At 47.3% G+C, this 22599-nt stretch overlaps 1 protein-coding gene across 6 annotated transcripts in view; it reads right to left on the reverse strand.

The window, feature by feature from the left end:
• Ppn (proteoglycan-like sulfated glycoprotein papilin) overlaps positions 1 to 20425 on the reverse strand; it is a 140048-nt gene extending 119623 nt beyond the window's left edge. For 5 of the 6 annotated variants that reach the window (XM_078189725.1, XM_078189538.1, XM_078189634.1 and 2 more), the window contains exon 1: positions 15168 to 15320. In XM_078189725.1, the coding sequence (XP_078045851.1) occupies positions 15168 to 15190 (23 nt within the window). In that variant the 5' untranslated portion in view covers positions 15191 to 15320. Of the gene's footprint in view, positions 1 to 15167; positions 15321 to 20275 lie in introns of those variants that run through there. The other variant, XM_078189446.1, reaches the window with a different exon arrangement.
• Between the last annotated feature and the right edge of the window lie 2174 nt (positions 20426 to 22599).

Genomic DNA, 22599 nt, shown 5'->3' on the forward strand with positions numbered 1-22599 from the left:
GCCGGCCATTGTGGATTATGATTTAAGAATGGAGGGTCGTCCTCGTTCGGAAAGCCGAGATCGCCGAAAGGTCGATACAGCGACAGAGAATCCGTGAGGGGTTCAACATCGAACCTAACAAGACCACGCGCCAACGAGGAGAAGCAGCGTCGACGGAGTCGGTGGAATCGCCGATAGAAACGCCACCGCAACCGCCGCCGCGGCCGCGGCCGCAGTCGAATGAAACAGTCCGCGGTGGATTCGGTCGGAGAGAGATCCCGAAATTCCAGAGACCGACGGCGACCCGAAGGAGAAGCGCGGACCGCGCTCTTCTACGGCTGGGACCTTTGGATCAAGGCACCAGTAGCGAGTAGAGGCGGCAGAGCCGGTCGGTGCTGGGAAAGCGGTGTGCGCCACCGGCGCTGGAGCGTCGAGCGTCGGCACGCGTTGCTAGAAGAAGAGGAGCGGGCGAGAGAGGAAAGTGTCTCGGCGCGGCGGGCGCGAGGCGATGCGAGGCGATGCGAGGAGTGGCGAGGAGAGGCGAGGCGAGGCGAGGCGGCGGAGTAGAAGAGTGGTGACCGAGAGAGTCGAGGAAAGCCCGGCGGAGCGAGGAGAGAAAAGCCGGACAGAGAGGCGACAGAGAGTAGAGAGGCGTCCGAGCGTCGGCGGCGACGAGAAAGCAGCGCGGCGGCATAGGCACCGGCTTAGGAGCGACAAGGACGAGGCGACCGAACGGAGCAACAGAGTGCGACGTGCCGGGTCTCGGTGCTACCAGGAGAACATGAACGCGGACGGAGCTGCGTCGCGGACGAAGGGCGTTCTATCGTTGCTGGAAAGAGGGAAAAAGACGAGGAACGAGGCCGCCTGGCGGAAGAAAGAACCCTAACTGCGGGAAAGAGAGCAACGCCGCGACCGGGAAAGGACGAGGCGGCGGCCACGGACGCGACAGAGAGAGAGAGAGAGAGAGAGGCGGTATCGCCGCGCCGAGGCGGAGGCGGAGGCGGAGGGAACACGCGCGCGGCAGTCGAGTCGGCTCGGGTCGGGTCGGGTCGATTTAAAGCGGAACCGAGAAGAATTCCGACTGGCAGCAACAGGTTGCTGGGGAAAGGAGAACCACCCCGGCGGACTGGGGACACGACCCCGAGGGAATTCCTCGCTGATAGCCGCACGATACACGCGTCGCGACACGTACAACGAAATTAGCGGACACCCAAGGACCGCTGCGAACGCCCGCCTCTCTGCCCTCGTGATCCCTTACCCTACATAAACCTAGCGCTCGTCACTGGACCGCTCGCCGACCAAGAAATCTCTGAATCCTTTTAGCGACTTGGTTTCAAGACATTTTTTAGATGCGTTTTTTATCGTCCGGTCCCATCGTCTTTAAGCCATCTTAAGACGTCCATTTTAGGGTGGAAGACTCTCAGATCTAAAATGAACGTAAACTTGGGCGTCTACTTAAAAGCAAGAACGAACTGCAAACCATACAATTACCCAGTTTCCGAAGTAATCTACCCTCCGATTTGAATCGTCGAACGCTATTACGAGCTGCATAACGAAAAGGAGCTCGGCTCTCTCTCTCTCTCTCTCTCTCTCTCTCTCTCTCTCTCTCTCTCTCCGGAGAGCGAGCAGCTTAGCAACCTAACGACTTTCGGTTTTATGCAGACACACTGTCTGGTCCGGCAGCGCGAACCACGGCCAGCCGCCACGTGAATCATATTTAATGCAACAACGGCGGCGGCGAGCATCAGAAGCGATCGTAAACCTCCCTGCGCGTCGCGTCGGTGGCCGGCAACGCGCCGTAAATTTTTTTGCGGCGCACGAACACACCACCGCGATTCGCCACGGTCATCCTTGCCGTTCGTTCTCGATCGGCCGGGACCAGGGCCCATCGATAAACCGAGAATTAAAACTGCTCCTTCGGCGAGCCTCGGACCCCGAGCCTTCCCCCCCTTCCTCCCTAGCAGCGAATGTTTAATATTAAACGAAAGCGAGATTTGCTCGGGGATGCTCATTTGCAAAGATGATACGCCGATGTCACTTTTTGGCATCGTAAAACCACCTCGGGCCTTTTTATCTCAGTTAAATTTTCGTTACGGGCGAAACGCCGTAAAAATTCTTTAATGCGGCAAGCACGGCGGGCCGAAAAATCGGCTCGTTTATTCACTTGTTTCATTTAATTCGGTTTGATTATTTTTACGTACCGCCGAGAGCTACCATCCCCGGTATCGATAAAGAACAGGTACATGCATGTGATTCATGCTCGACGCAATTATAATATACAGTTATATTATAATTGTATAATATTACGTCCATCTCTAGAATTACTTTAAAGTGACTCGGGAAATTCTTCTAAAAATTACACACTTCTCAAAATGACTCTGACCGCCGAATCGAGCAACTTGTCCAATCGGTCTGTTTCAACAAATTCCAATGTCTGTCGAAATCGGGAAAACCCAGAGTCTCCCGAGTCAATATCGTCCGACCAGAAGAATCCGCTTGATTCCGCTCGCAGATTCTCGCGAACGAATCCTTATCCCGGTATTCCATCGGCACTACTCCCACGCAAAAATGAAGAGTCGTCGGTGTGTGCAGAGTCCACGCGAGTCCTTTTTTCCTCATCGCAGCAGCATCATCATCCTCCTCCTCCTCCGCGGTGGATCCGCCATGCGTGCACACACACAGGAGAGACTCCGAGGGAACAATCACGTCCCTTCTTGCTCCTTTTCTGCCTTGCCCTTCTCCCCTTCTCCCCCTCCCCCTTTTGTTGCTTCCTTTGCCCGGCATCTCTCGTGCTCCTCGTAATTACCATGATCAAACAATGCCACGGGGAGGAGAGGAGAGGAGAGCGGAACCTCGTGCTCGTATTTGTAGAATCGATGCTCGTGATCATCGTTTGCTGCTGTTTCCACGATGTTGCTGACACCGGGACCCCGCTGTTGGCGGAACGTGACGGCGGGGGTCTGCCGCGACTGATTGCGGTCCTCGAATGCTCTTTGAGCGGTTCGATCGTTATGCAGAAATCGAGAGAGTTAACCCGTTCCGCTCGAGTGCCGACTACGCGTGCACACCGTCGAAAATTGTTACGTCGCGTTTTAAAATCGTTCTCGTCGTCGAATACGTTCACGTTTCACCCCGGCATTCTCACGAATCGTAAGATATTTTTTTAAATCCAGCGAAATCGTTCGGTTTACGAAAGAAGGAGGAGCAGGGTCGCGATCTCCAACAAACCGCAATAACTCACGGAGTCATTAATGCCGTCGCGCCCCGTCAGGAAAACTCGCGGCGTTTTTCGAAACTCTGCATAAACCGTCGGCGAAGTTTCTCGAAAACTTGGAACTTCCCGCGCGATATTACTTCCGCGAAGTTAACCGGGCACAATGTCCGACCTCCGCCAGAGCTGTTCCGACCGTCCGGCACCGGAGGATGCGGCTGTACTATCTCGCTTGTAAATCATCCTCAAAGTGTTTGCGAACCGAAGAATCAAGTCGAGGCAACGAAGCGCCCCGTTTACCGGGAATAAAATTGATTATGCTTCTTTCGAAGATATTATGGTTCGTTAATAGCAATCGTCGCTGGGGCGTTGACTCCGTCGCTCGCGATCGTTCAATTAGTTTCGACGACGATCCGGTAAAATCTTCCGAGAATTAATTATTAATCCGTTCTGGGCTGACACTGAAAGGGCGACGGACTGGCAACTCCGCGAATTGAAAAATTATCCGCCGTTGTCAAGGGGGACGTGTTCTTTTTAAATCGTAAAGGTGGTTGTAAGAATAGAAAATTTTAACTATCAACTATCTTACTTTTACTAAGATTTGACTATCGAGAAAGCGATTACAAATATATATCCAGCGTAGCCGGATGGGGAGTCTCGCGAACGGCAAGCTAACGAGACAGAAATACGTCCGAGGGTGTCGTCGGGCTCTCGGGACTCCGGCTTATCGGCTCCCACGTCAGCTCGCATGAACCGTGCGAAATATTTAGGCGTGAAGCGGTCGTCTCGAAGTTTTCCGGGCGACGTGGCCCGAAAGACACGGAGAGAACCAGTTGCGCCAGTTCTACGAGCCGGAACGCGGCAGATCGAACGGAAGAGGGGCCAGCGGGACGAAGGCGGGGAGGGGAGGCGAGGGAAATGGAGCAAGGAGGGCTCCGAGGGAGGGAAAAAAGGACCGTCGCAACCCTTGACGGTCGGAGGGCTGTGAACCAGACGGGCGCAATCGAAAGGGCCATTGTCGAGTGGAATCGGGGACAGGATATTACTCGTTAGTTGTGATTCGAACTTCTTTTATTACGACATTGTCTAGCCCCCTTCCTGTTATCGGAGCCCGCCCACCGATATTAAAATACGGCCCGCGTTAATGAGCGGCCCCGGCCGATTCTGTAATTACGATAATTGTGACAGCGGACGTATTGTTGCGCGAACGTATCGGAAAATAGCGGACCTATAGAAACCCGTTTCGGGTATTGTCCGCGTATAATTGCCACTCGGATATATTTGCTCGTTCGCGGCGGTCGATTCGGAAATTGATTCTGATTAAAGGAAACTGTTTGTCCGGTACACCGGCGACCGAATAAGATCTCAATTAGTTCGTCGAAATTAAACAAACTGCTGCGAGATTATTCTGTCGAAGTCGAGCGAATCAGTGTCGATTCCGTGACCGGTACAGGTTGTCCCAAAACTCGCTCGCGGGGGCATTCCTGCTAATCTTTAATATTCTCGAAAGAAAAGAGAATAGGTTCGCGCCACTTTCAAAATGAACGATCCCAATTGATACGTCCCCTTCTCGCCAATGTCGGGGTGCATATGTCGGGGGGTGCTTAGACGTTCAAGGACACGCGAAAATAGCTCCAACAATCCTGTTTCCCTGGCGCCCATATCAATCCGGTTCTATAAATAATGGAGGTCCGTCCATCGAGTTCATAAATAATGGAACCCTACTCGGCGCATTGCCACCGACAAGAATTGACCGGCCACTCTTCGGAGATTCGACGGGGCCGGCCATTATTCCACGTAGAAGACGAGCAGCGTGCATCCCCGATTAATGCTCCCACGCGTACATTTTTAAAGGCGCCCACCTCACCCCACAACGCCCCCGCCGCTCTCCTCAGTTATTTAACCGGCGCTCGCGGATCTAATTTCAAAAGAAAAATCATGCCGTTGCATCCTGTCGACGAGGATCGATGCCGGCCGAGTTCTCCGGACGATTTTCGTTAGCTCACCCCTTCCTCCGCATCCCTAAAGGGTGGAAATTCGAAGCATCGAATCTATATTCATAGATCGGTGCATATTTGCCGAGGATTGTCAGACACCGCCGAGAAGAATCCTTCGGCAAGGATCTCACCTAATCTCGCATATTCCAAATCAATTGTGATTTACTTAATAAAATTACGGAGATTAGCTAGGTTGCAGATTTTCTGGTTGATTTAACTTCTGAGAATTTTTAGGGAACGTTGATGTGGCCCTTTGGCTACAGTTTGGTAACGAAGTCAGAGAAAGAGAGAAGTAATTTAGCTGCACAGACGGCTTCGTTAACTGGTCTGCAATTTTTCAGAATAATGCTAGTTTCATTGAGAGGATAAATTAGACGGCTGTTCTTCTCGAGGCCGTACATTTTTGTAAATTACAAAAATTGCAAACGAAAAATTCGCTTCATATGTTACGCGTTTTATTATACTCCGGAAAAGCTGAACTTTGGCAATTACATTGGCTCGGCTAGTGCATTTATATTTCTCTGGAAGATTTGTAATTCTGAAAATTCACTGCCTTTAAATTCTAAAAAATCCTAATTCTAAAAATTTTTTCATAAATCTATATTTTTCCATAATATAAATACTACAAAGAAAATCCCAGACGATTTTCACCTTAACTGAAGAAATTTTACTGGTTATTCTCGGTTTGATTTTTCGTGCAGAGTCAACCCCCTTCTCCGTTCTACAGGAAAACACCCTGTAGAATACTGTCTTATTGATTGAGCAATAAATAATGTCGAGGGAAGACAGTGGTTGAAATTTGACGAAGCGTTGGCGGCGCTTTGAAATAAAGCAACCGGGGGCAGAGCCGCGGAGAGAGTTCAGGGTAAAGCAAGAGGCCTTACACCCTTGAAAATGGGCTCGGCAGCGAAATGCCAGGGAAAAGCGTTGAAAGGAGGCCGGCTGCTGGCAGACCGAATTTCCATCGACCGAGTTTTTATTAAAGCCTCGCGCTCTCGGGCCGTGTGCGAGGTATTCCCCGGAACACCGTAAATTTCAAGTCTCTCTGCGGCCCTTCGCGGGCGACGCCTCCGGAAAGGTCGCGCCGGAAAGTCCAGAAACGCGGTTCCCGTCCTTTTCGGCTGACCTTTCTCTTCTTCGGGGAAAAGCCTCCCTCTCTCTCTCTCTCGTCTCTCGTCGAGTCGAGTCCCGGCCCGACCCCGACCCGGCACATGCAAGAGAGAGAGATAGGGAGAGAGAGAGAGTGCCCGCGGAAAGTTTAACGTCGACCGTTGACCTGGGCTTTCCGAATTATTCAACAAGATCCCCGACGCGACCCCGGGGCTACGCCCGGCCCCCAGAGATATTGGAGTTGTTCCGTGAACGCCCGGAAGTTCGGCTCCTCCATCCACCTCCATCCGCGATACTTAATTCACGAAACTACGCTTTGTCGCCCTCGCGCGGACCCAACCCACCCGTCGCCGCAGCCACACCCCCGGAGCTATCCCGCTCTCCGGCCCCTAATTCGATTACGTCGAAATCGTAACCCGGTTAACGGTATGCCGATTTGACATCCGATCGGCGGACATTGATTCGCTGCTGCGAATTATCCCCTTTGGCGCACGGTGACGTCGAAACACACCCGTGGACTTGTACGAGCATGTCAAATATAAATTCTGTGTAAATATCAAGTGTACGCAAGATGCCTTAAAGACGTCTATTTTAGGGCCTAAAATCCTTCAGTTTCGACGTCTTTCGCGATTCGATCGAATCGCGGTAATAAATATACCTGGTTCCGATGCAGCACAAGCATCGCTTAAACGAAACGCGGCAAGACGAACCGGCGAACGGGAAAGGACGTTTAGTCGGCCGCATCAAAGAAACGCGATGCCCTTCTTATTAATTCATGGATAATCGACTACCCCTTTAGGATGCTTCTTAATTATTCAGGGAACTTTGTCGCTCCCGTGTTGCACACACGCTGCATACTTAACGGGTTGCATATTAAACGAGTGGTTTCGGCGAGCGATGACGACACGCCTGTCCCTTAAATTTCGAAGAATCGCGAGAACGATCGAGAAACGCCGAAGAAAACAGCGTTCCGTTCGGAATGTTAAATAGCGGACTAATTAGTTTGGGGGGCGAGTTAATAAAGCCGCGAGGAAAAGACAAGTTTAGACGACGAAACGAGCCCGCGAGAGATAAACGCAGAGTAGAGGAAAATAAACGACGGTACGGTTAATGAAGCAAATTCCTCTTTTTGCCCCGGGGAAACAATGAAGTTGAAGTAATTATTGGATAGCTCGCCGGAATTCTCGTTTTCCTGGATCATATTCGAAGCTGCGAACGGAGAAACAATTTAATCGTAATTAAAGCGTTTACTCGCGCGACCGGTTTAAAGTGTCGCAAAAATTCTGTCAGCTTTGCCTCGCGTTTCCCTCCTCTTTATCGTCTCGTTCCTTTAGAAGCATCTCGGTTGTGTTCTTTGGACAATTAGCTTGCGAAATTGTCTACGATACGAATAAATGTACATATATTGTCGCGAATAAATAATATATATTATAACGAGTAAATATTGTCAGATAAATGACGCAATTAAAAATTCTATCGATGCGCTGACTCATCATAGATGCTCCAAAAATTAAAAACTAAAATTTAAAAACTAAAAATTAAAAACTAAAAATTAAAAGCGATCGCTGGCTTAAAGGAGGATCTTTTCTTTTATAAATCTAGTCGATCAGCAATCTCGACTTTAAGGGTTGTTTTTTAATTTCAAGGCTCCCTTCGACGGTTTTTCGCTATCCTAAACGTGCAGCTTTACTTTTCCAATTTCGGGTAGACGGACAGCACACGTCGACGAACGTTCAGGATAATTTTCGCCGCGTATTAACCTAAGGGAACAGAAATAACAGCCTCCGCAGCAGGGCGTCGAAATAACCGAAGAAACATGGGACTGTCCGTTACTTTGGAGAGCTCTCGTCCGGTTTGGGGAATTCCCATGCTTTCGCAAACGTTCCATCGTTTCTCCGTACTACGGACGAAAACACCCCATCGCGAGAAAAATCGGCAACAGGCTGTGAACATCTGACGAATCCCTAACCTGTTTACCTTATTAACCCGTTCCCGTTCCAACGTGTTGTTAACGGAATTTACAAAACTATTCACGAATTACTTATACAAATAATATTCAAAAATTTGTAAGTGCATTTAAATAAACTATATTATTTAAAAATATTTTTCTCAGTATTTAAAAGTATCTTTCTCACTATTGTAAAAATATCTATCACAACCTCTTGCTTTCAAAACTCCATGCTCGTCCCTTCGATTTATAAATTTGTAAACGATAGTCTACAGGTGGAATTCATTTCCAATACGTATTTATAGCTTCGAAACGTTTAGAATAATGATCGAGACAGAGCCGCGTTAATTTTGGGAGCAGCGTCGGCGCAGTCGCACACAGCAATGTTCCATTTCGTTTCTGCGTGCAGCGGTGTTAGGTCACGGAAAGGAAGCGCAACGATGACGGAGAAGCACTTTGTCGGTTTGAAGCCCGATTAACCTTGACAGATACGGTCCATCTTGCAGTGGAAACGCGGTATCCGCTAATCGTTCCAAATGGCTTTGAATCGGTCCGCTTATCAAGAGGCTGGACGCGTTGCTGTCGCTTCCAGCGAATCCCGCAATGGTTCTCGAAACGTGGACAGAAATACATTTCTCTTTGCGAAGAGAAAGCAATCCGTAACAATTTTTCAAAACGACTCTCTCGGTTTCTGCACAGGTTTTTCAGCTGCAGTTCGAACCTCGTGAAATTGAAATGCTTTTCAGTTGCTAAATTGAACGTTTCTAATTGGTGTAAATTGCGTCAATATCTCGATATTCGATGTCGTAATCTAGGTGGCGCAATGACGTCTTTAAGACGTCTCAAAAACGTTCACTTTAGAGCGTAATATTTTCAGATCTAACACGGACGTAAAACGGACGTCTTTGAGACGTGCTGTGGTTATTGGTAAATTACAGTGGCAGCAACGTGTATGCGCGAAATATGCGAGAACCGTGGCCCGCGTTAGAGATGACGAAGCACGCGTTTCCATTTGAAAATACGCGTAACTGCACTTTTGGATTCCATTCGGCCGCAATAATTTTTAAACGTGTTTCACCGGCGCGCCCCAGAACTCTTAAATTCATTGCTACGCAGTGCGTCGCGGTTACGCGAGCATTACGAAAGCTCGCTTTCGTTATAGATCTCGTTTATCCGAATGCTAGTCCATCAACGAGCGCCGTTGGAAATCAAATAAACACTGGACCGCGATTTTTCGCGGATTCTACGGCGAGAATTATGCGGGGGGAAAGTGACGTGTTGCGGCGAAAAAATAAATGTATATTCATGGGACTCGAAATTTGTCAGAGGGATACAAGGCGGTGCATCGGTAACGCGTGGTCGCGCAACAGTGATTAATCACGCGAGGCCCGGTGAATATTCGAGAAAGAAATTTCCGTCTAGAATCGTCGCGTTCCACTTGTACTCTTTATGACACGAATATATCGCCGGGCAAGGCCGTGGAATCGTTTTGTTCCGTAATATTCCGGCGAGCTCTCTGCTCTCGTCGGTCCGCGCGAGAGACCACCGTCGTAACGAAATAAGAGAAAATCCACGAAGCACGAGCCGGGGGTTGAACGGGAAAAGCTTCGGATGCCTGCGGTCGCCGCTGGAACCGTAATTAACACACCTTGAAAGCAGCCGGACTTTTTCTACCGGCCCACGGGGATTTCGGCTTCGCAACGTAATCCCACTTGGAAAAATTGTTAACGCGTCTTTGAGCCCATGCATTTTATACGGAAGACAAAAGAGGTCCTTGGCAAACTGTCGAACTCCGAGCCATTCGAGACCCGGTTGTTGTTCGAAGAATGTTGCGGAATTTCTGCTAATTACAGAACTTCTACAAATCGCGGCGGGCATTCGAGTGTCGCCGGAAAACTGGGTAATATTTTATTTTTAAAAGTATATATACCTTCCGACCAATAAAATATATGATTTTAAATTCAAAAAACTATTTTACCAAGCTCCGAATGCCATTTGGTTCTCGCAACAATTTCACGTCATTTTCTTCCAATTTAATATTCAGAGTTACATTCGACTTCGACGTAGACAACGAAGGTTTCTTTAGAAACGACGAAGTCGAAGCCATTCTACCCTGGTTATGTCAAGAATGTTGCAAGTCCGCTTGCTAATTTCCCGCATTCCACGAAATTTCAACGTGCTCAAACTTCGACCTATTACTCATCTTTTACGACAATTTTACAGAACACTGCTTCCGGCTTCGTAACGTAATTCTGCTGGCAGTGACTTGTTAATGCTGTATATTTTCCTTGTTAGTTTCTACGGTGAAGAATATTTTAAATCCGAAAGAAACTTGAAAGTCGTATGTAGTCTGAAACCGAGAGAAGATCTTACGAAGAACCACGGGTCCAAGCAACATTTTTCGCTTAATCAGTATAATTCGGAATTACTAATTACATAGTCGGTGACCTATATGAACAGTATCAGCATTCACAGAGAGAGAGAGAGAGAGAGGGAGAGAGAAAGAGAGAGAGAGAGAGTCCGGAGTATAGAAGTAACATGAATGGAGCATCAAATTACACTTAACCTCGGCGAACGGGTTATCAATGGGAACGGTATCGCAAGTTGGAGTGAACTACTATGTTACGGGATTTTCGAGCGTGGCAACAGAGTTCTGAGGCAACATTCACGGTGTCCGCTGACCAAACGGATCGGGTGAAGCCCTTCGGATCCACTTTCCAACGGATCGCGCGATAAGGCACGCGGAATTAATCGCATCTCGTGTCACGTACGCTTCCTTTCTCCATTTTTCATCTTTCTCTTTTCTTTTCTTTTCCTATCCTTTCTTTTCGGAGAAGGTGGGAAGCGGCGGGGTTAAACTTTACGTAAAGTTTCTACAATTAGATACAACATAAGCTGGAGCGATGTAATTGAGTCAATGATTTTCCACGAAGCGACGTTCGTGGAATCGTGAAAACGAGAAACGAGTCGATACGGTCGCGGCAAGATCGGTGTTTAAAAACTGCGTCGAACATTTCCGATAGGTTACGAAATCAATAAACACCGTCTTGTCGCATGATCTAGCGTGTGCGCGCGGCCACCGATTAATCGAGCAGCAAGTTGGAAACGTGACCCGGGTCGGAATATAAAATCTGACGTATTACACTGGTAGCCCGGTGTACAGGAGTCGGAAGGACATCTACATAGAGGCGGGAATTAGCATAAGCCATTGTCCTGGCGGGCCGCGGCGGTACTGGCCAGGAGATAGAGAGAGAGAGAAAGAGAGGGGGGGAATGCTATCTGAAAGCTCGCTACAATAACCCTTCCCGCGAACCGCAGGTGGAGTACTGTTATAACCGTAAATCGGATGAAAACGTATCGCGCGGTCTCGTGATTCCATTCGGGCCGGCCCAGAAATTACGAGCTCACAATTAAACGATTATTATCGGGCGCCGGGCCGCGGGTGTCGTGCCGATTTCAATTGCCCCCGGATGTCTTGATAATACGGCCGAGCCGCGATAATCGTCCTCCCATCCGATGAAATTGATCCGGCGCTGCGCTCAGCGCGTGGACGTGTCAGATATTGGACCTGAAGCTCTCGGACGAGCCTTAAACGATGTCGCAACCTACGTCACAGGAATTCCTGATAAACGTCATGCGATCGACTAATTAAAAATGTAGGCTAGCGTGCACAATTCTTGACCTATATATACCACGGTGTCCCATTAGTGTCCTCCTTTTCTATCACGCGAAATGAAATTCATTTATTAATACGAACCGTTCTGCTCTATTATTTTCAATCTATTCCATTACCCTAAATTTTTTGTTTTACTGTTGGAAAAAATTCGCATGCTTTTCGAAACCCGGTGAAGAGGGTTTGAACGTTGTCACAAAAAATTGCGGTCAAATTATTTCGGTACTAATAGAAATTGAACGTAGTATTTCTCTTCCTTTTTTCGATATAAATCCGTAAACGATCCTAAACCTTTTCGATAAAAAAAATTGCTCGCATACAGCGACCGTAAAAATTAGAACAGGGAAAAAGCGTCGACGAAATGGTGGACGGAAAAACGGCTGGTCAACTTTTCGAGCGGATTTCAATTATTTTACCGGAAATCCGACAAGCGTCTCCGTCTCTGTCAGCGGCGACGAGCTTCTAAGAAAAGTGATTCACCCTGTCGCGTCCAGAGATTCAATTTCTAGTTGTCCGCCTTCGATTCGACAAAGAGAGAGAGAGAGAGAGAGAGAGAGAGGAGGTCGAACAAAAAGCGGAGGAACGAAGAGAAAAAGAGAGGAAAAATGGGAAGAAAAAAGGAGAAAACACCTCGTCGCATTTCATAACGCTGACAAGTTTCGGCTCGTGTAATGCCCGAGCGATTCACGAACGCGACGCGAGCAGGCAGAAGCGTTGACACGGCTCTCCCTCTTTTCGTTTCGTCTCGTTTCGTTTCGATCTCTCGGCGTTCCCACCCCCACGCGCCGTATCGTTAATTAAAGGCGACGGAGACGTTTTTCACCGGCCGTGGAGGAAGAAAAAATTGTACACGTGACGCGACAAGACGTAGCGTGTTTTGACGAATGACGAGAGCCGAGAAAGAATGGAAGACGGATAGATGGATGGAGAGAGACAGACAGAGAGAGGAAGAGAGAGGGAGAGAGGAGGGAAATGTGCGCACATATGTCTCAGCATGGTCTCGAGGAACTCGCCAGAGGGTCTACCCTCTACGGCACATGCGAATTGTGTAACAGGAGGATCGTAAAAATCCGAGAGCCGTCGTCGGCCAGGATTTTTCAATGATTTTCACACGAGGCGGTCTCTAGCCCTCCGGGGGGACTGGTCGCGTCCAATTAAATCTCAGTGGGGAAACACGCGAACCCACTTTACCCTTCTAATTCCCTTATTCGACCGGGAATCGGAAAAATCGTCAATTTCCTTTATATCGCCGCCTCTTGAACACCAGCGACCATAATTGATTGATCGCTATTCTCTGGGAATGCCGGCTGACACTCGGCCAGATAAAGCTACGAATTATCCGTTCCGAAAATTCGGCGAGTGCTCTGCAATTAGTATGGATCGATGGGTCTTACTGCGAGTTGGAAATTGTTTGCGACAATAGGGAGACACTGGGAGAGCCCTATCGAAATTACTGTTTCAATGAAAGGATCCGTAAGGTCTTAGTGATTTTAGTTACAGTGACTCTCGTTAATAATCGGACAATTTTTAAAACGCAGCAATTTTCTTAGAATTAAATACTTTTTAAAATGATAAAGTCTACGAGACAATTGGTAGAACATATTTTTGAAATTTTTCTACTGCTTAGGATGACGAGAGAAAATAAATACTCTTATATTAATATGACTCTCATAAATAGTAAATAATATTTTAATTACTGAGATTTTATTTCGCGTCAGTCGCAATCCCGAAATATTACTTCTACCGAAATATGGACGGGGTTGTCACTGCAAAATTTCGTATGTAGAAATTCGTTCCGAACGCGAAGCGTACCAAAAAAGATTGCTAAGAAAAATCTGGAAGAAATCGTCGAAAAATTGCTGAAGAAAGTTCAAGACGTTGTCGCGTCAACGTCTCGTCTCTTAATCAATGTTCGAATCGTCAAAAGAAATCCCGAAACGGCGAAGGAAGCGGAGCGACCGCGACCGACTGGCCGCGGCTCTGTAATTATGCCACAATTGAGCGCCGCCTATGTGGTGTAACACAGTCGGATAAGCGGGGTAATGAGGCCGATAAAAATGCGTGGAGCGTCTATTTTTAGTTTTTACCAGTTTCGTCACTAATGGGACACCCGTCATAGCGCTTTCAAACATACCGAACCGAGGAAAAAAAGAAATACGAAAAACCGAAGACCACCGTATAAAAATGGTAAAGAAGACGGTGTAAATCGATACGCCGCGCTACTATTAATTCAGAGCAATAATTCGAGGAATTTTGCGAATACCTTATATGCATTAATTAATTATAGATGTACCAGACATGGATGAGAGATCGGTGTCGGAAAAAAAAATTATTAAACCGCCACGAAAGGGATGAAATATTAACAAGGAGCACACTCTGACACTCTGACTATCCCCAACAAATTAAGGAACGTTAATAATCACTACACTCTGCCACTATTAATGAAACAAACAGTTCACAGCGTAACTCTAACAATAAAATACACCAGAATAAAATTGACTAAAAAATATTGTAAAAGAAGTTCCACACGAAAGCACTATGAACTACCCTTTAAAAATCGACGCACTTTAACAAAGCACTCTACGATTACAAATTGAAGCGGACAAACAATTCACTGTGCATCGATATCGAAACACAAAAATATATAAAAAATTAACGTTATCTCGAATGCTCGAAAAAACGGAAAACTAGAGGCCACCCTAAAAATCGAATCTCCGCGTTCGATCACTGATCAACCCTTTGCACTCGAAGCCATTTTAATTGCGAATCTGAAATAATTTCTCTGGCTCATAGTAATTCAATTTTACTGTTAAAGAACAGTATAAAATACAGTATGAACTATGGTATAAAATATAACATAAAATATACTATAAAACTATAATATAAGCCAGTACAGAAATTGGTACAGAAATTATTTTGGAACGCGATGGAACAATTTTAACGGTGCCTCGGACTCGCCGCTCGAGTGCAAAGGGTTAAATAATAAATAGACAAAAACGCGTCTGCAGTGTATAGTGAAAGAAAAATAGTAAAGGAAAACTGTGTTACGCTCTACAGGTTCCAAAGAAGAAAACTTGAATTAAGAATATACACGTCAGCTAACGCACTCGATCATAGTAAATGGAAACAAAAGGAACCGCGTCGGAGCGGGCAAACAGAGAAAGAGAGAGAGAAAGAGAGAGAGAGAGAGAGAGAGAGAAAAAAATTCAGCGGAAGCTGCCGGTGGGAAATATGAAAATGTTCACTAACCACGTGCTCCTGGCGGCCGTCATTCCCGAGGATGATGAGGGGCGGTGAGAACGGCCCCGGGCGACGCGACGCAAGAAAACCGGAAAACCCCTCTTCGACACTGATATACGGAGGAGACAACGCCGAGGAAGAAACAACGCGCACCACCTTCGCAGTCGGGAGTCGGCCACTGACTGAACGTGACTCTGATTCTCTGGAACCGGGAGGAGGCTGCGTCGACCGGTCAGGGACCACGAGCCTGCGGCCTTCTGACACTCAAGTCACCGTCAATTTCTCCCTCTCCCGCCCTCCGCCCCCCCTACTCCGGAGCCCCGCGTTCTTCCTCGTTCCCTTCCGTCGGACTGTTGCGTTTCGTTTACACACTGTTCGGGTCCTCCTCTTCCTTCTCTCTTTTTTTTTCTTTTTCCTATCCCTCGAGATCTCGAGATCTCCCGCCGCCGTTTTGCATTCTTCATAAACAGACGGGTCCCCGTCCTCTTCACGGGGAATTAGATCGCGCGTACGTAGCCGCGCGCGGCCGGTGTGTCGCAACGAATTAGACGGCGAGGAAGAAAAAAAAAGGAAGCGGTTTGTCGAAACGCGGCGAAAAAATTTAGGTCGACGCCGAGAGCGTTTCTCGCGCTCGCACAGGGTTTCCTCCGTCCCGCGGAGTCCCTTTCGATTCCGGGCTAAAGAATTTTTTCAAACGATATTTTCGGCTCGCCCGCGAACACCCGCCGAGCACTAACCGTGATTAGTAGACTGCGGCGAGTTTGCGCGAATTTTTATATTTAAGGCCGCCGCCGCCGCCGCCGCCGCCGTCGTCGTCGTCCCGGGGAACGCGCGTTTCTTTCGCGAAGCCGAGAGACTTTTGGCCGCTGGAAATTATTTCTGATTAAATGTGCTCGAATCTCGAAGCGTTGCGTATGCCGCTAGAAAAAGTCACTGCGAGAGCTAAACCATTGTGTACATATATTCGAAATAACGTTTTACAAATTTTTATATCACAGGACAGTCGAGTCGTCTTCGGCTGGAATTATCCGAGCAATTTGACACCGTCCTGAGAGACGCTCTCGGAATGTTTTGCGCTCGTGCGTGACAGAGCAGATGCCGCGTGTACGATTTTAAGAGCATTTATTTTTCTTTTCGCGAGAGGGAGTCCGATTATTTTCAAAGAAGAGCGCCGATCGAAGAACGAGTGTTTCTTTGTTTGTTTTAACGTGCCCAAAATTCAGATAATGCGATCTTTTCAACGGGAACATCTGGCGACCGCTTTCTCGAATCGAATAAAATGAGCAGAGATAAGGAGGAGAAGCCGAGGATTTTGTTTGTAAAAAGCAGTGTTTTTCGGTGCTGATTTGTCAACCGCGAAGCCATTGGGACCGGCAACAAATTAATTGCAATGCATGGCAGTAATTCTAAACAGAGTATAACAGTGGCACACTTTGGCGCACGTTCACGGACGAATTGTGAACAACAGCCATAAATTCTAGGGACTCGTTCGTCCATTCATTCAGTCGGTAGAGTACCTCTCCCTCTCTCTCTCTTTCTCTCTGTCTCTTCCTCTCCTTGTCTCTCTCACGCTCTCGAGAACTCCACTTCATACTCCTCACCGAAACTTTGTGCCTTAATTTATATATTATAACGTTCCCTGCAAAATATCGGCGGACCTGACGCGAATATTATATTAATTTCCAGAGTAACTCGTTCGGCGACTGTACACCCTCGTCCAAAATTATTGGGACACTTGCAGAAAATATTAAATAAATTTGAGAAACCGATAAAAGAAACTCAGAATTTCTCTAATTTATTTCAAACTCAATTCGGCGAAACAGTAGTTGCCATTATAATAAATATTATTAAAATATGTAATGGAATATTTAACGGTATAAAAAATGAATGTTTAACGGTACAATAAAAATAATGTCGGTTTTACACATTCGATTATTTTGTTTCCATTTATGGAATGAATGATAAATGAATTTTTCCAGTACACGCAACGGAGCGTCAACAGGAAGAAATTCAGATTAAAAAATCGTTGCATCGACGCTGGCAGAAATTCTGTAGTGAAAATTATCTAACTGACGAGTCACAATGTAATATGAAGTAGGAAATGATACTTGAGCATTCACAGTATGTTGTACACTACAGACAGATTAGAAGAGAATACTGATAGCGTTCTCGGACTGCAGAGTACGCGAATAAAAATCCCTATGTTATTATAACTCTTATTACTACAACTTATTATCGTAATAATATTTATTGTAGTAAAATTATAATATTATATTTATTATTATAAATCTGAAGTACTCGAAGAAAATTGACATATAGGACCGTAAAACGTTCGACCAAGGATTCATTGTATGAAAATAATATTTATTAAAATTTGTGAGGAATCTATCACAATTAAGTATAAAGACAATTTGCAGCTACCGGAAACGTCTGCCGTTTCGAAACCGAATTTACCGAAGAAAAACTGCAGGCACGGGCGTCCCTGAACCGATCAAGCCGCGCCAATAAAACTGAACACGCCGCAGTCCCTAATTTATACTTCGAAAGAGCGGCGCGTATACCGCAGAACCGTTTCGTAAACATTTAATTCCGCGACGTGGCCGAGCAACAGAAATTCCCATCGGCCTCCGGGGCCCCCCTAAATCATCGTTTCGTAAACGTTTCATAAAATCGGCGCACGTGTCCGATCGAAATCCCAGGAGCCGGCGGAGCAGGGGAAAAGGGGTGTCCACCAGCCTGAGGAAGGGTATCGTCCCGATCGTTTCTGACCCAGTGTGCATCGCGAGCCGCGTTCAAGGCCGAGTCACAGTCGAGACAGGAAGAGCAATGGGTTCTGGAAATTCATTCAGCCGCTCATTCACTCGTCCCCGGGGCGGGTCTTAATGAAAAGTGAGCCGGCGATTTACGAGCGATCGGCCGATGCACGTCGCTCGGCGACCAGCTGATGAATAATGTAAACCGTGATCCGAGGATGGCCCGTTAATAGTAACGAGCGACATTATTCCCCGCGATGGAATACGCAAACGAGTCGACGCGACCGTCAGAAGAAGCGACGGCGAACACGCTTCAGACACTTCGTAGACCGTGGCATTAACGACCCGAGCCTACCACGACGGTCGAATCACCGCTTTTTAACCCTTTGCGGTCGTATAAAGTTCGCACAATGGGTGTCGCGTTCGACGGAATTCATTTTCGTCGAACGAACAGTGCTACATAATATGCAAGAAGATACTAATATTAACGTTGTTACGAAATCACAAGTCCCTGAAGATAATATCGACAGATCAGAAAGAATTGCCGAAAATCGTCGACGTTTTATACGTTCGAAACTTGGACGACGATTTTGACCATGGCTCGGCCACGATGGGGCTAAACAACGCAGGCCACTTTCACGCGTGCGCCACGGACCACCCTCCCGCGTTCCAGCGCCGATCCTCTCCGCGATTACGAACCCTCTCGGCGATCGCGCGCCGCTAGGATCGGCGAGAGTTCGAGCGAGCATCGCGCGGGCTCCTCGGAAACGCCGGGACGCGCCACGCGGATCTCGAAGGCAGCGGCTGGAAGTTTTAACGATAAGATTTAATGGCGACGGGGCCACGAACTCTCCCGGCCGGCGTAAATCGTTTTAACAACTATGAACACCCGACGAATTGTTCGCCGCGCGGCGCTGCCTCTCGCTTCTTCTTCTTCTTCTTCGTTCTTCCTCTTCTACCTCCGCCCCTTCTTCTCAGGCACTCCTTCGTTCCTTTTTCTCCTGACGAGCGGCCTCGGCACCGTCTGCGAAACTCGATTTCAAGCGACGTCGTAACGAGTCCCGATTCGTCCCGGCGTGTCGCCGATATGCTCGATCTCGAGAGGCGACCGGTCCTTCCGCGCGTGGGTCGCGCGATTTTTAGTCGATTTTCGACTACGGGATCGCTCGATCCGATCTACACGGTGTCCCACAAGTCACTCGTAAACGGGGAATGACATCATGGATGGCTGAGGTCATTCGAAGCAACCTTTTCCTTAGCGAAAATCTTCTGCGAGGCATTGTTTAAGAATTAGTAACCAAAAATACACTGGCCAATCAGAGACGAGATCAGCTGACGCGAGGCAGCCGTGTCAAGGAGTAGACGACGCCCAGCTCTGCCGATTGGCTCGGCTGTCTTGCGCCAACTGAGCTCGCTCTGTCATTGGTTAGAGGTTTTCGTTCATAATTTATCGACGATGTCTCGGAGAAAAAATTTGTAAAGGAAAAAGTTAGTTCAAATGATCCGAGGAACCGCGTCATTTACTTCATACTTTGTTATTGGATGGATGACTTTATGCTCTAGTAATAAAAACGAAAGTGTTCGAGCATGTGGATTGAAGAAATATTTATGAACGCTTCGTTTTATTTTTAATTTATTTACGATCGTTGCAGTCACTTTAGGAAACATTTAAACAGTCAGTTTATTGCTCGAGTGCTAAGTAGCTAGATATTTACCCTTGACATTTAGGGTTAAAGAGAGTTCAGATGATGTCATTCGATAGTTAATTCTGGGTGCGCCTCTTATGGCTTTGATCCTGAGGGTCAAAAGTTTAGTTCGCTATCGGAATAGTCAGCCTTTGTTAGACCAAAATATTGTGTTACAAATTTTTCCCAGTGACCATGTTAAAATAGTGGAAGATAGATCTTGACTCTAGCACAATTTTCACGATTAATACCTCTAAGGAAACTACCCCTTTGCCCAACGCCTAATCGACAGAGAGCAGAAAACGCTTCTAATTGAATAGCCCAACAAATTGGGACCAGCCTTTCCGAAACCATCCACTATAACACTAAATCTACCAAGGTCTAAAATCAACCAACAAAAATTGCCTGATAGGAATTACAAGACAGAATTTACTCACATTTTTCCCACTTCTTCCAGCAGTGTTTGCTCCGGCGAAGAAATGTATTTAATAAATATGCTTACTGAAAGTTTCTTTACGACTTATCAAATTATAAAAGAAGAAACTTGAAATTTGCCCGGCGGTGGTAGGTTTAAATGTTTGATCGTGGCGAGGCCTGCACAGACAACTGTGTCTTCCCTGTCGAGAAAACACGCAAGCCGCGCGCGGATAACGTCGTAAAAGAAGGGATTGGAACTAACCATGTGCATCGACGGCGCATCTTGACGGACGGTCGGCTCCCGGGCGCGGGAATCCCTCGTGTCGGACGAATGGATCTGCTGATTTATCCTGTGATTCACGGGCGTAGAGGTTGATCCGGGCAAAGAAGAGACGGACACAGATTCCCGAGGTCCTAGCGGAAGGACGCGCGCGTTGCAGCTCACGAGAGAAAACTGACCGAAAGAAGCGCGGAACACGGAGAGAGAACCGAACCCCCGATACCGAGCCTCTTTCGTGTCGGCGAGAGGGATAGAGGGAGGGAAGGAGAGACAGACGGAGCGAGATAGAGAAACGGAGAAAGAGAGAGAGAGAGAGAGAGAGGGAGAGGGAGGGATGCCGGAGAGGAGAGGGGCAGTGGGAGAAACAGGGACAGAGAGAAGCACGGATGCGGAGGACCGATGGGACGAACGAGGGACGGATACCAGCGAGAGGGTGGAGAACCGAAAGAGACGAGGACGAGAAGGGGTAGGGAGACTGGTCTTGGTGGGGACTTGTTACTCATTCATACTCAAACGCCTCCGCAAATTGTGGCCACCGTCGCCGATGCTTCTCCTCGGTGCTCGAATTCCGAATGCTGATTAACGACCCTATGCCCGCCGGGATAAACCCCGACGAGCCCCGACTGCCCTCTTAACCCCGTGAGCTTCAAACGGCGGGCTAAATCGACCATTTAATTTATAATCGGACATTTCGAAAATACTGTAAACGTTAAGAATCAATTTTTCAGGATGCGGAAATACTCCCCAACCTTGATCCCGTACGTTCACGAAGTTGGACGACCGATTTATTTTATCCATTATTTAATTAAAATCAAAGTGGAATAACACATTTCTATCAACGATTCTAATATTTTGACACCGAACTTTGAAGAACATTGACTTCAAGCCGAATTATAGATTTCATTGAAGAAATAGAAAAAAACGTGGCGAGGAAAATGAGTAAAATCGTATCCCGTCGCGTCTGCTTCGGGAACGTTTAACGAAACAATCGCGAGGCTAGAAAAAAAATATATAACGCGCACGTGGCGCTGTAATCGAAATTCAATAACGCGAGCGTATCGAAAATATTTTTATTGTAAATGGAACGATCTCTGCGGATGGCTTTGACTTCCTGTCAAGCATCGCACCGTAAACTAGCAACGCGTAGATAGAACGAAGCGCGGCAGTGAATTTTTCGGGCGGCGTCGAAATGCGCATTATTATCGAGAAAATATCGTCGGGAATAAAATCGATCCGTGTTTATCAGGGAGAACTTCACCGTCGAGGGTATCGGTGAAATTTCTATGGGAGGTATGTTGACTTTGACCGGAACGGTAAAACAACCGAAAGAACGTTATAATCGTGCTATCGGAGTATTGCTCACGTCCCCGGAAATCAGTGGACCACCCGATTAGCAGACGGCCGTTTGTTAATTAACGCCCGGTGTGGTCGCGTGAACAATACGTGTCAAATGCGCAATTCGATTTCCCCCGCACAGATCGGATAATACGTTCAAGCCGGACGCGCTCTCTATCCGTGCCAACATGCGCCTTTTATTAATCGACATTTCGTTTTGTTAATTACGCATCATGGCGGGATTGTCGCGATCGGAATAATTAGTATTACGGCGTGGCGCAGGTGTTCGCGCGAGTAATCCTGTTACGCTGTTTACCGAAACCCGTAACCGTGAAAAATTGTACAAATATTTTTGGTACGTTCCAAATACAGAAAAATAGTTGATAACTGTTGAGACACAATTTAATATTTTCATACGATATTTCATCGCCGAGATATTTATTATTTTTATAGAACAGTAAAAGTAAAAAAGTAATAGAGAACGGCGGGAAAGAGATTAATTTCGAAAGCTTGAAAATGCTTGCAAAAATAGCTATATTTATATATCGTTCCTGGCGTTTGAAACTTTTATCCATTCATCGTTGAATCGGTTCGAATCGATTGGGACAGGATTTCGTTAAGTCGCCGGCCGGTGCCACCTGTTCTGCGGTCCACGAAATTCCAGAATTATTAGCGATTCAGCCGTCTGAAATAAGCCACGCGCCTCTTGATCTCGAATCCCGGCGACCCTCTGAACTCCGCCCGGTCCACCGAACCCATTGACGGATACGGACCCCGATGACAAATCACGCCACACGTGCGACTAACTGATAACGGCCGCCATTTTCTGCGGTTCCCGGTTACCGGCCCGGCCACCGGTGGCTGATTAGCATTAACGATGCACAGTTAATTGGCCCGAGCCAATTGCCGGGCCGTCCTCAGGATTTTGCTACACCCGCGGCATTCAATTTCATCGATTACCGATTTCATCG

This window comes from Augochlora pura, chromosome 1 (assembly GCF_028453695.1).
Source record: "Augochlora pura isolate Apur16 chromosome 1, APUR_v2.2.1, whole genome shotgun sequence".
NCBI classification, from domain to species: domain Eukaryota; kingdom Metazoa; phylum Arthropoda; class Insecta; order Hymenoptera; family Halictidae; genus Augochlora; species Augochlora pura.